Raw genomic sequence first — 13037 nt, 5'->3', positions numbered from 1 at the left:
ACACACACACACACACACACACACACACACACACACACACACACACACCAAAGACGAAAAAAAGCAGTTTTTTCAGCATAAATTAAAACGTTGAAAGCCTGGTTAAAAAAAAAAAAGGTTCTGATTAGTTCTTGTGATCACAGGGACACACTGTAGATGGGGTGATTATTATTTCATTTTTTTAAACGGCTCTGTTGTGATTGTGAAAATGTTACGTGCTTTCCATGGTAAGGTGAGTAGCTGACATAATTGACAGGTTGGCGCGTTGTCATGGTTCGTAACCTCCTCAACTCCAGCTCCTCTCAGCCTGTTGAGGCAACCAGAAGAACACACACACACCCACACGAACACACACACACACACACACACACACACACACAGTGAAAGGTATGCTATTCAAGTGTCTCTCCACTTCAGGGGTCCAGATACTCGCCCTGCCTGACCAGCAGCGTCTCTGCTGTTTGTCTGTTTTCTCTCCCAATGTTGGGAGATGGATTCTCATCATAGTTTTAAAGTATTTGGAGTTTTTTTTTTCTTTTCTTTATTTCTTACCTGACATTAAAGCTCTCCTGAACAGACAAAAACAGAAAGGGGGAAAGGTATTGTCGTCCGCTTGTCACGTGTTAGCAGGTAGGAAACAGGGAGGAGGACCCAAGTGCAGAATAAAAATTTATTAACAAAAGACAAAACAAAAACTTACTGAATTAATAAATCCAAAACGTTCTGAAAGGCAACTCGAGCAAAAAAACAAAAATCCAAAAACCAGGAGGAGAAAACACAGAGAGCAGGGAGAAGCAGCAACCAAAGACACAATGACATACAAAAGACAATGAACCGACAAGAAACTGAGGCAAACACAGAGACTAAATAGACAAGGGGTAATCACAAAGGCGGGAAACACAAGGAACAAAGAACACAAGACCAGAACACTGAGGACAAGTACAAAGTAAAACCCAACACTGACACCACCAAAACCAGATCTACAAAATAAAACAGGAAACACTAAAGACTAGACTTAAAACACAAGACAGGAAATAAACTAACAGGCAACATAGGAGGACACAGGGAAACACACTCAAGACTAAAGTAAACACAAGACTATGAAACATTAAAGCACACGAGGGAAACAATCAACACTAGGAAACAAGTAACACTAAGGACAGAATGAAAACTAAAACTAGAAGAAACACAGAGACAAAACCAAACCATGACACCGCTCCTCCTAACTAATCATTTTACTCCAGAAAGGTTCATCACACACCTCGTCCATGTCTGGAAGGAGAAAACTCATCACTCAGGTGTTGTAATATCTGGTTACCAGCAACCAAAATGTGGCTCATGGCATTTAAAACGAGCTTTGTAGTGTGTCGTTTACTCAGCTGTAAAGGCCAGTGTTAAGAAGAGAGGAAACGTATCACATGCAATCTGCAGCTATCGGAGGCAGGACGGTGCTTGTCTGCGGCCGTATGAACATAGACGTCTCTGTATGCGTGTGTGCCAGGTGAGTCAGGAGACACACCCTGTACTTGGACTTAGTCAGTGTGTCTGCGGAGAGCGGAGAAAAACACAAGGTGTGTTCTCAGCCGGCCCTCAGGCTGCTGATTCTCCTGCAGAGGTGACGATGAGGACGACGAGGCAGAGTTACACACAGCCCTGAAACACTGCCTGCAGGGCATGTAGTGTGTGTGTGTGTGTGTGTGTGTGTGTGTGTGTGTTTAGAGCCCAGGAATGTGACGTTTTGTTCATGGAAAAGACCACCGAACACTGTCCAGGTGGGCAATTCGTTGGTTAGGCTCTTTTAATTGCAGACTTTGTAGCTGTAAATCAGTTTTGTCCAAACTTTTCTTCTCGCAGGCAAAAGTTGTTGTGTTAGAATCGCTCTCGGGCCACAGTTTGTTTTTTGTTTGTTTTTCTCTTCTAAATAATATTGTAAGAAACCTTTTTTTGTATTTGAACCTGTTAAAAAAACATAAATACACAATTAGTAAGTGAGAAACTAGATCAGAATCAAAAGTTTCACAAAAGAAACACTTCAATAAAAAAACATCAAATATTTGAATTTTTTTGTCTTTTTCAGGTTTTTTTTTTATTATTAGTCTTTCTCAGAATCAAGTTAGTGACGTGGTTAATTTTTAGTAAAAGCTTTTTCTGTATTTAGCTCAGGTTTTTAACTGGTTAACAGTCCGCTTGTTTGCAAAAGAATTATAGTTGAAAAAATTGGAAAATGATTAAAGCTGTTAAAAATATAAAGAAAAATACTATTCTATATTTTATTTCAGTCATATTTTTCAGCCCTCACTAACAAAGTCTGTCAATCTGAATGAGGCCTCGGGCCAAAATCTTCTGATTCTTCCAATGAAGTCGAGGGCCACAAATGGCTCCGCAGGTCACACACATTCACACACTGATGGTTCGAGGCTGCTGTGTGAAGTGACCTCATCCATCCATTCACAGGATGGAGCGATTTGAGCTCAGCTCTAGTTTTGTATTTGGACTGTATTAGCTCTTATTAAATGTGTTTGTTTGTAGCACCTTGGTTTTCTGTGTGTGTGTGTGTGTGTGTGTGTGTGTGTGTGTGTGTGTGTGTGTGTGTGTGTGTGTGTGTGTGTGTGTGAGCTCGTGTTGATTCATGACGTGAAAGGCGTGGAGCTGAAGGGTGTGACTCTGACACACGCTGTATCACACCGTTCAGGTGAGTCGGTGGTTATAAAGCAGCCGGCAGGCAGCCACACACACATTAATTACTCAGATAACAGAGCTGATAGGATCACACACTTCCAGGTGAGTCTCACGTCGACCATCCATCACCCGGCTCGGATTGTACCCGACTCTGTTTCTGATTATTTGTCTTTTTTTTCTGATCTTTGCAGCAGAGGAACACAACATGAGAATACTTTTACTCCTGGCTGGTAAGATTCACTTCTTTATCTTTCACTCGCGCTCTAAACGAAGACAAACTTCCCACACCTCGTCATTCAGAGCCTAAATCATGAAGTATGCAGCTTTATGATCACTACTGCGAAGAGAAACTAAGCGCTCTCGGCTCCCCTGGTCGTGATCGTACACGTTTTGACCACCTTGGAAGGAGTTACTCATTCACAGCGTTCCCACCCTGCGTGCTTTGCTTCTGTGTGGATTAACAGTGAACGCTGGGATTTTTTCAAACAAAGAAACCAAGAAGTGCAAAGCAGCAGAGCTTTGAATTGTCAGTCTTTTGATTCCATATCGATGCGTTGCTCTGACTCGGTGTGAGGCATCCCTACTGTCTCTACATGAGAATACAGCAGGTCTTAATGTTGAAATGGGACGCTCAAATCTGATCTTTTTCTCGACTGACGATTATGGGATGGTTGCATTTCTTTTTCGTTCTCCATTATTGTGAGGGATGAAAACGTTTCCTGCCCAAATCATGAAGGGAAACTCTGTCATTGCTCCGCCTGTTTAGAAAGGGTTAAATCCAAAGATGAAGAAGCATCATGTTCGTTGGGACTGACGATGTTGACGAGATCCATTTACAGAAAAAGATTTGACATTTTATACTTTAAATCCTTCAGTGAGATTTGTGCTTCACATAAAAACAGTATATAAAATACACATACATATACACGACTGCAACAAGGTTTGTGTCTGCGGCGCTTTACAGATTAAAAATCAAAACACACTCACTTCCTTTATTTAGTGTTGGATCCAAAAGAACACCAAAAGGTAAAGAAAGCGAAATAATATCTGGCACCATGGTGGTGTGAATGTGCTGGTGTGGTGTGCAGCGTTCAGGGAACTGTTTTAAAAAGTCCCCAGAACTGTTTGGTCTAAAAACACATTTAGTTTTTTTATCATTACGATCTGCGTACGCAAAGAAAGCTCCCTCAGGTAACACGTGGCTTCCTGTTGTATAGTTTGACTTTGAGGGACAAAATGTGAAATCTTTTATAATCATTGTCTGTTTGTGACGCACAGGGAGATTTTTTTTTTTTTTTTTTCACTCTGCACTATTGTGTCAGAGGTATTGGGCTGAAGTGGAGGCAAGTTTGAACGGCTGCATGCTGTGAATAGAAGAAGTCCATGGTATTAGCTCGTTTAGAAAAGGGTAATTACACTGTAATAAGGAGACGCACTCGCGCACATGACAGAGTTTATTCAGTCAGTCATGTCAGGATCAAACTGGTCTTCTTCAGGTGAGAACAGGAAACCTTCCTCAGACTACTGATGAACAAATACACACATATCTAAAGGGTGTGCCCCCCATCTTTGACTAAGTCTTACCTGAAGAAAGACCTTTTGGATGTTTTTTCCAGCCTTGAGTACAGATCTTCCTGAAGGGAGCTGAACTCAGTAAAGTTAGAAAAAAAAAAAAAGTTGTTGTTGAGTTTTAGCCTGAAAAAGGATATTGATGCTCTTAATAAGTGATTGTGTTCTCATTGTGCTCCCTTCCTCTTTGCAGCCATCGCTGCAGCATCACAGGCCCAGACGGACTGCTCTCGGGGGGCTTGTTACCCCCCCTCCAATGACCTGCTCCTGGGCAGAGCTGACCGGCTCCACTCCTCCTCCACCTGCGGCCTCACAGGCTCCGAGGTCTACTGCACCCCGTACCAACAGGTAGGACAATAAACTAACATGTGGAGGTGTTTCATCACTGCAGGTTAAAACGAAGAAGAAGAGCCTCTGAAACCAGAACAAGATCAATCAATCAATCTTTATTTATATAGCGTCAATTCATAACAGGCGTTATCTCGAGACACTTTACAAAAGCAGGTAAAGGACCTTACTGTTTGTCTGTTAACATTAACAAAAGAGCAGGTAACCAGACCATGCTCATTGTTATGTTTACAAAAAGCAGGTAAAGGACCTTACTGATGGCTATATTACAAGAGCTCAGCTTAATCTGTCATAGCGTGGCAAGAAAAAACATAAGATGTAAGCTTATGTAATCTAAGAGAGGTGGAGGAGACGTGGATGAGTTAACACCTGGATTCAAAGTCCAGTTCATAAGGCAACAGACAGCAAATCAGCATTTTTTATTGATATTGGCTCATAAAATCTCATATCAGGCGGATCGGAGTTCACACAGAGTGACCGCCTCAGCCAGCTGTGTGCAGCCGGACCACGCATGGGTCTGTACGTGAGGCTTTGCACCATCGGGCAGGGAGGTGTGCAGAGGTCGTGTAGAAAGGACAGATGCACACGTTACTGTGGGCATTTTGGCTGCACTATCAATTTATGAAACTGTCTGGTTTAAGGGCCAGAGCCTCGTGTTGCAACTGTACTCTTTGACCAGTGATTGAAAAAGCCAGCAAACCATCTGTCTGCTCAGCAAAAAAAAAAAAAAAAAAACCTCCCCTGACTGGACTTTAACGCTGATTTTGAAATGAACTCAAGTGAAGCAAGTAAGCAAGAGTTTGATTTCCTGGTCAAATAAAGGATCTTCATAACTTTATTGGATTTTCTTTACTTTCATTCTTTTTAGATTTTCACAAATTTGACACTTTATAATCTCCACAGACACGTGTGTGTGTGTGTGTGTGTGTGTGTGTGTGTGTGTGTGTGTGTCTCTGGTTCTCGACAGATAGAAGCCAGATGCTCTCAAAAATAGTTAAGAGGATTCTTTCACACATCCAGAATCCAAAGAAAGTACAGGAAAGTACATTCTCGTGCAAGACACTTTCAACTCTAATGAATTTTCCGTTAGTGATGTATGTGCTCCAGTATTTCTTTGGATTCTGCCTGTGTGACGGAGTCCTCTCCATTGTTTTTGGACGTCTCAGGTCCTTTCTCTCAGCGCTCTGACCTCCACGTCTGGAGGGGCTGAGGCTCCCCAGTTTCCACTTTGCAAGAGGTTAAATTGTGTGTGTGAAGGAGGCTTGCTGCATCTGCATCCTGATTTTAAAAGTGTTTGATGCATATTATACAAAGTGTGTGATTTGTACAGAATTTAAGCAACGTCATGGTGTAATGATCAGAGCGGTGGTGCAACACGGTCCAAGAGGGCAGCAAAGGTCGAGAGCTGGACTGTTGCCTTTAGCGGCTCACTTCGACCTTTATATAAGAATCTTTATTTGACAGTGAGTTGTGAATTCAGATGAAAGATGTCGAGGTTCAGGTGTTCAGTTTAGCAAGCTGCAGAAAGGCTGAGAAATCTGCGTCTTTACTTTATGCAAACATGGCTTTCACTTTTTTCACTTCTGCATTTGAAACGTTCAGTGTTTTTTATTAAGATCCTCACCTAACTCGTGCAAAACATCAAATCCAGCCTCAGAGAGGCGAAGCCGCAGTGAAAGACAGGCAAGTTAATGTTCAGTTTACGTTACTTCATCTTCATTCCTGACGGGGTGCGCTGTGTTTATGACGCCTCGGGGAACAGATAACTCTCCACGAGTGATCAACACTTTCCCTGTTGCTTTGTTGGGTTTTTCTCTCTTCCGTTACCTGGGCCGCACCTCATCCAGACAGGGCGGGGCAGGAACAGTCGGCTGTATCTCCGAGCTGACACATTGAAACAAACACACACACGCATGCATGACTGGAGATAAAGAAGGAAGACTCATGGATGAACGCATGCTCAGAGAAACCTGTCCCATCTTGTTTGGTATGCTTCACCACTGAGCCAGACTTTGTAACAAATAATCAAACAAACTCTTTTTTTAATATCAGACAGAGGTGCTGCACTGAGCAGACCTTTGGTTACCATGGTTACTATACAATCTCAATGATGGTAAGACATGTCGAGTCCGGTGCTTTAATGTCAGTTTGTGACAGACGTACCCACAGTGTTGAAGAAAGAACTAAAGAAGGCATTCTGTCTCTCTTGGATTAGTGGCGCTTACAGACATGAAGGTGGAACACTTTCAGCTCTGTCACGCCGTGCATGAAATCTGTCATGCACGCAAGCCAGAGTGGTAGTGGGAGGTCGTTTCACCCCCCGGGAGGCCGTTTTACCCGCTGTCGGAGGTATTGTTAGAGGAGTACAGGGTGAACGAGCTGGCCATGTGTAGGGTTGAGCGAGTCGGGACAGCACTGTGTGTGTGTGTGTGTGCATGTTTGAGGGTGTGTGTGTGTATGTGAAGCTCACACACTGAGCCTCTTATGCATCCGCAACGCCATAATGCAATGTGAAGGATCATGAACAGGCTGAAACGTTTTCTGTCTGCCTCCATAACAACTTCTGTTACTTCCTTTCCATGACATTATGGATTAGCTGAGGAGCTGCCATCTTTGAAATTCCAAGACAAAACGGCCAAAAGTTTGAAAAGACAAAACAAACTTTTTCATTCAGGCCTGTGACATCCATGAGATGTTTTTGTGAATGTCGTCAGACTTCGTTTGGCCTTCTTGTCGTGGAATTTCAAAGCTTGCGAGTTGTCAGATAATCCACCATCTCTCAGAAAGAAAGCACAGGAAGTTGTTCATCCAAATGGTCCTTGTGGGTCAAAACAGAAAGCTGAATATGAGGGACGTCCTTGCCCACACATTGGAAAATGCTGATGTGTACCTTTAAAAAAACAACTATAGGCTGAATTCACCAGAGAGGTTGAACACGATGCAGAATAAATCTTAACCCAACGTCCATCTTTGATGGGATGTGCTCAGTCCCAAAACAATAATACCTTTGCTCAACCTGCATGAAAGGCTACAGAGGTGAAGGATGGATGTTGTCCTTTATATTTGTAAAACATGCTGAACAGCTAGGGTTGATGTATCAGAAACTTGCAGTGGGACGTCAAAATCTCGTGCAGTGTCTCCAACCAGAACAGTCTCATGGGGTTAATGGTGGATGAGTGGAAAGTCCCAGGATACAGAGAAAGGCTGACTGGCACCTGCTGCATGTATGTTGTTGAAGGCAGTACTGGTCAGGTGAATAAAATGTGCCACCAGCATCAAAAGGGGAGATGTTGAGACGTCCGGCTGCCAGACTTTGGAGACTGTCCCTTCATGCATTTTCAACAAGCTAACTGTAGATAGCAGCTGCTAATATGCATGTGTGTGCATTCATGCAAAACGCCAAGTTCTATATGTGCATGTGCAAGTTACAGACCTGCAGGAACCAAAAACTGCAAATAACTCGTGGCTCTATCTGGATTGACTCGCTTTTTGAGCAAGCCTCAAGTGGCCATTTGAAGAACTGCATTTGTTCCACACTGGCTCTGTTCTTCTCACCCAGGCGGTTGTCACTTGTTTGAGACACGTAGCTGGAAAGTAAACTTTTTTCCAGGCCAAATTGTCGAAGAGTAAACTGGAGTGAACTTTCCCCTAATGGGAGAGCAGCCACGGTTCTGTGTGGCAAGGTGGCAGAAACGTCCAGAGGACCCAGCGTAGAGGGCACACCAGCTGTCGGTGCGTTCGCCTTTCTAAAAACAACCAAGGTGGCCTAAGTAGAAGAAAAACAGCTCAATTACTAAAAATAAGGGAAATGTTTGACTTTATCTGCTCACATTTATTAATAAAGTCTAAAGTGGATTCGACAGATTCTTGGGCCACGATTATTTCCTTATTATTTCTTTCTTTTTTTCAAACGAGTGAAATTCATTAGAATCTTTTTATTCAGTGTAAAAGGTCAAATTGGAGCTGTGCAAGATTTATTTTTGGTCTTTTTGTGCCTTTATTGGAGAAATAGGACCGTGGATCGAGACAAAAACCAGGGAGAGAGAGAGAGGGGACGTGAGTGACGTGCGGGAAAGTAGCCACAGGTTGGATTTAAATCTAGGCCACCCGCGTTGTGGACTATAACCTCCATAAATAGGACGCGTGCACTAGCCGCTGCGCCGACAGCGTCCCGAGGGAGCAGTTTTTGTCCATGAATTTTAACTCCAAGTCAAGCTCTGTTGTTTGAACGAAAATGAAATCTAAATAAAAGCATGAAATGATTCAAACTTTGGTCTTTGTGAAATTTGGGTAAAGTTCCCCGTGTTGTTGACCAGCTCGATCAAATTGTGTTCATTTCACAACCCTGAAGATATAATCAGACCATTATTGATTTGTCTCTCTGTCCATCATTTTAACCTGCCAGTGAGTCCGCTTATCTACCTGACTCAGAGACGGGGCAAAGAGACAGATTTAGAAGTTGGCCTTAGGTCCATGGTCAGTTTCAGGAAACTGCAGTGACGTAACTTCACATCAACACCAGTAAATGAAATCAAATGTACCATTAGACCTGATTTGGGATTGTTTTTTTTTCTCTTTACAGAGGAGGATGAAGTGTTGCCCCTGCGACTCCAGGAACCCAGATGGTCCACTGGCCCACACCCTGAAGGATGTACTCGCTACATCGGGACAAGACAGATGGTGGCAGTCCAAGAAAGGTAGGGAGAGATACAAAGACAGAAAGGTTCAGAAAGAGAACGACACTAAGAAAGAACCAGAAAGAAACAAAATGATCCTCCGCTTCAACCAGGTTAAATAAGTCTGAGAGCTCCTCTTCAACATGTGTGTGAAGTGTGTTGTTGTAAATCCACTCTGATCCTGTATTTGATCATATCTATAAACCCCTCTATTTCAGCCCTGCTCAGAACAGGCTGTTTCTGTGTCTGTAGCTTTAAATATGTAAATGAGCTGTGTCTGACCACGCCCCCTCTCTGGAAGGGCTCGGGTGTACTCGCTGCTTTCTGGCTCCATGTCCTATTGTTTACGGTGAAAAGGCAGACTCAGAGCGCAGAACAAACACCTAGCTGTGGGAGTGTCACCCACTTGGGGGAGGGGCTACTGCCCTTTGTGATGTCATGAAGGGAACATCTCCAAACGGCCTGTTTGAGCACACATTTTCTGAAAAGTGGAGCAGGCTGAAGACGGAGAGGATGGACTTTTCTCATCACTGAGGGAATTTGTAGACAGACTAGAGACAGTGACTCTCAAAAATGACACTTGGATAAATACATGTCAATATACTGATGGGCCCTTTACACAGCATCCTTTGCCATCAGTGCACAATAGTGTGAGTGAATATGACAGCATGTAAAGACACTTGGAGTGGTCAAGAACAGTCCATTTTGTCCATTTGGCAGAAATTGTCAGAGTTAGTTCCTGGAACGAGACTCATCATGAACAACATTTATTTGTCCCGTTCTGCTCGTATGAGATATCAGTGAAATATTCCCTGTGGAGAATAAACAAGACCTGCAGCTCGTTGAAGAGTCAGAGTACATCTGGAGAATTGGTCTTTGTGATTCCTGTAAACGTCTTGATTCTTTTTTACACTTCCTCTGAGCTGTGTTGTCCACAAAATCAAGGCTCCCTGTAATCTGTAATAGAGCTCAACAGCGCCCTCTCTCTACATGATACACAAAGGACATCTTCCTGAAATGACTGCTGTATTTCTCTGATCAAACAAATCAATGAGTCTTAGTCCAAAGATTATTTTGGAGAATGATAAATGTTTTCTTTCTTTTTTTTTTTGTCTTGCAGAGGTGGAACCCGTCACTATCGAGTTGGACCTCGACAACCTGTTTCAGCTCGACAACCTGGTGCTCAGTTTCAAGGTGAGACATGGTTGCTTGTATGCCTTTGTTATACAGATATGACAGTGGATGCTTGGAGGACTCTGCACATGCATCTTCTTTTTTCAATATGATTTAATAATGTGACAAACAACTCATCTCTTACATCCTGCAATATATACTCATTTAAACCTGAAGTATTTTATTTATTTAACTCTCTCTCTCTCTCTCTCTCTCTCTCTCTCTCTCTCTCTCTCTCTCTCTCTCTCTCTCTCTCTCTCTCTCTCTCTCTGCAGGGTCCTCGTCCCAGTGCCTTTGTCATAGAGAGGACTCAGGACAAGGGCAAAACGTGGCAGCCTACTCTGTACTTGGCTAAAGACTGTCGGAATTCTTTTCCTGGCATCCCGACAGCAAGTCCTGTTGACCTGGACCAGACCTACTGTTACACACTGCCCCCTACTGGAGACAACCCCTACCAAGACCACACAGTAAGAGGAGCTCTGTTTAAAAAAAAAAATTCAACTTCAATTCAGTCGCTCCAGTTTTCTACTGTCTGTGATGGAAAGACAGAAACGACATGTTTGTTTCTCTTCCTCAGCTCCAGTTCAGCCCTCTGCGGCAGTACGCTTACGTACCAATTCCCAACAGCCAAAAAATTGAAGGTAAGCCATGTCGGCCGTGAAATATGCTGAGAGAGTGCTCATTAGAAACAAGCCGGTGTCTGAGTGACGGCTGTCTCTCATTACAGACGTGTCAGGGATAACCGGGCTCAGAGTGAAGCTGCTGGAGCTCGGAGATGTTCCTCGTCTGCCAGGCAGAGCTCTCAGTAAGTTCTTCGCCCTGAAGGACATGAGGGTGATGGGCAGCTGCATGTGCCACGGACACGCCAACAGATGTCTGCCAGAGGCTTACAGCTACGGTATCCAGGTATGTACACGCGTGTTCAAGACGTTTCACATTCAGCTGTGGAGAAGTTATTTGACCTTTTTTCCTGATGTACACAACAAATATACTTCCTGGATGACAGCGGTCACTGCTACATGAACCAGGGAGCACTTTTTCTTCTCCCTTGAATTTATTGTGCGGTTACGTATCTGACCTATCCCCACAGTCCTTCATCTGAATGCATTTAACCTCTATTCACGAGCATGTGTGTCTTCTGCAGGTAAATCCTCAGTGTGACTGCCAGCACAACACAGCCGGTATGAACTGTGAGCGTTGTGCTGATCTCTACAATGATCTGCCCTGGAGACACGCGGAGGAGAACAACCCTCATGCCTGCCAACGTAAGACTTCCCCTCACACCTGAGGCTGTCACGTCACCTCATGGGAAGACTCAGAGGAGCTTCACACACACACACACACAAAACTCCTGAAAATCTCCTGATAGCTGCAGGAGGAGCTGCAGGTGTAAACACAAACAGCCGATTTTTCTCCCGCCTGCTCCTTCGTATATTTTCCAAAGACAGTCGAAGTGAGCCTGATGAGAAAACACAGCAGACTTCACCTCGAGCGAGTGGGAGGGGGTTTGTGACGTTTATCCCCCAGCTTCAGACTGCTCTCTTAAACAAAATAAATCCCCAAATAAAGAAATGTGACAAAACAGAATAATAAGTATAACGACACTTAGAGATGCATGGCTAACAATACATGATGATTTCTCTCCTTTAGGCTGTGAGTGTAACAACCACGCCCAGCGCTGTCACTTCGACCCGGCCGTGTACGAGGCCAGCGGGCGGAGGAGTGGAGGTGTGTGTGAGGCGTGCTTGCACCACACGACAGGACCGAAGTGCGACCAGTGCGCCCCAGGATACCAGCCGAACCCCCGCAGCCGAATGGACCGCCCCGACGCCTGCATTCGTACGTTGAGAGCTTCTAAAATGTGCACAAAAAAAAAAAAAGGATTTGATGTTGATCCAACGTCTGATGAGCGTGTGATGTTCGTGTTGCCTCCAGGTTGTATCTGCAGCGCCGAGGGCTCGATAAACGGGGGTCAGTGTGACGACAGCTCCGGCTCCTGCCTGTGCAAAGCCAACGTTGAAGGACCCCGCTGTGACCGCTGTAAGAGAGGATACTACAGCCTGAGTGAATTCAACCCTCTGGGCTGCTCCAGTGAGTCCTCCAACTCTCTGACTGCATGTTTTGGGACATGAATCGCATTTTATCACCAAGCTACGAGATGAAACCTTCTTTATGTTACTGCTGAAAAACAAAGACGACCTTCTCCTAACCTGCATGTGACCTTTGCTCTCCAGAGTGTTCCTGTTCTGCAGGCGGCTCGTTGTCGGACGCTTGTGACCCGTTGACCGGACAGTGTCTCTGCCGTCCTCACTTCCACGGACGCACCTGTGACGTTTGCTCAAAAGGCTACTGGAAGCCGTCCCCGTCAGGACCCTGTGAGCCCTGCGGCTGTGACCCCACCCGCTCCTATGGCGGCACCTGCGACCAGGTAAGAAGGCCGGGATAGGAAAGTAACACAATCATCAAACTCATCACACTCATAATGATGAGCATTTAGCTTTTAGCATCAAAACAACATCGTAAGTTTTAGACAAAAGGGGACACAGAAACATTTCTGATGCACAGATTTATTTTGTGTTTTCATCCTCAGTA

General features: G+C 44.2%; 1 protein-coding gene across 3 annotated transcripts in view; it reads left to right on the top strand.

Annotated features, from left to right (window-relative positions):
- The first annotated feature begins 2328 nt into the window (after positions 1-2328).
- lamb3 (laminin subunit beta 3) overlaps positions 2329-13037 on the top strand; it is a 16008-nt gene continuing 5299 nt past the window's right edge. Inside the window, exons 1-12 of one of the 3 annotated variants that reach the window (XM_079341875.1) lie at positions 2329-2692; positions 2871-2909; positions 4442-4596; positions 9179-9293; positions 10393-10466; positions 10721-10912; positions 11023-11086; positions 11173-11351; positions 11590-11710; positions 12096-12284; positions 12381-12536; positions 12680-12873. In XM_079341875.1, the coding sequence (XP_079198001.1) occupies positions 2885-2909; positions 4442-4596; positions 9179-9293; positions 10393-10466; positions 10721-10912; positions 11023-11086; positions 11173-11351; positions 11590-11710; positions 12096-12284; positions 12381-12536; positions 12680-12873 (1464 nt within the window). In that variant the 5' untranslated portion in view covers positions 2329-2692; positions 2871-2884. Of the gene's footprint in view, positions 2910-4441; positions 4597-9178; positions 9294-10392; positions 10467-10720; positions 10913-11022; positions 11087-11172; positions 11352-11589; positions 11711-12095; positions 12285-12380; positions 12537-12679; positions 12874-13037 lie in introns of all 3 variants that reach the window. The other 2 variants (XM_079341874.1, XM_079341873.1) reach the window with 2 other exon arrangements.

The sequence above is a fragment of the Symphodus melops genome, assembly GCF_947650265.1.
Source record: "Symphodus melops genome assembly, chromosome: 4".
NCBI classification, from domain to species: Eukaryota; Metazoa; Chordata; class Actinopteri; order Labriformes; family Labridae; genus Symphodus; species Symphodus melops.
The sequence above is the reverse complement of the archived record's forward strand: the minus strand, read 5'-3'. Positions and strand labels throughout refer to the sequence as shown.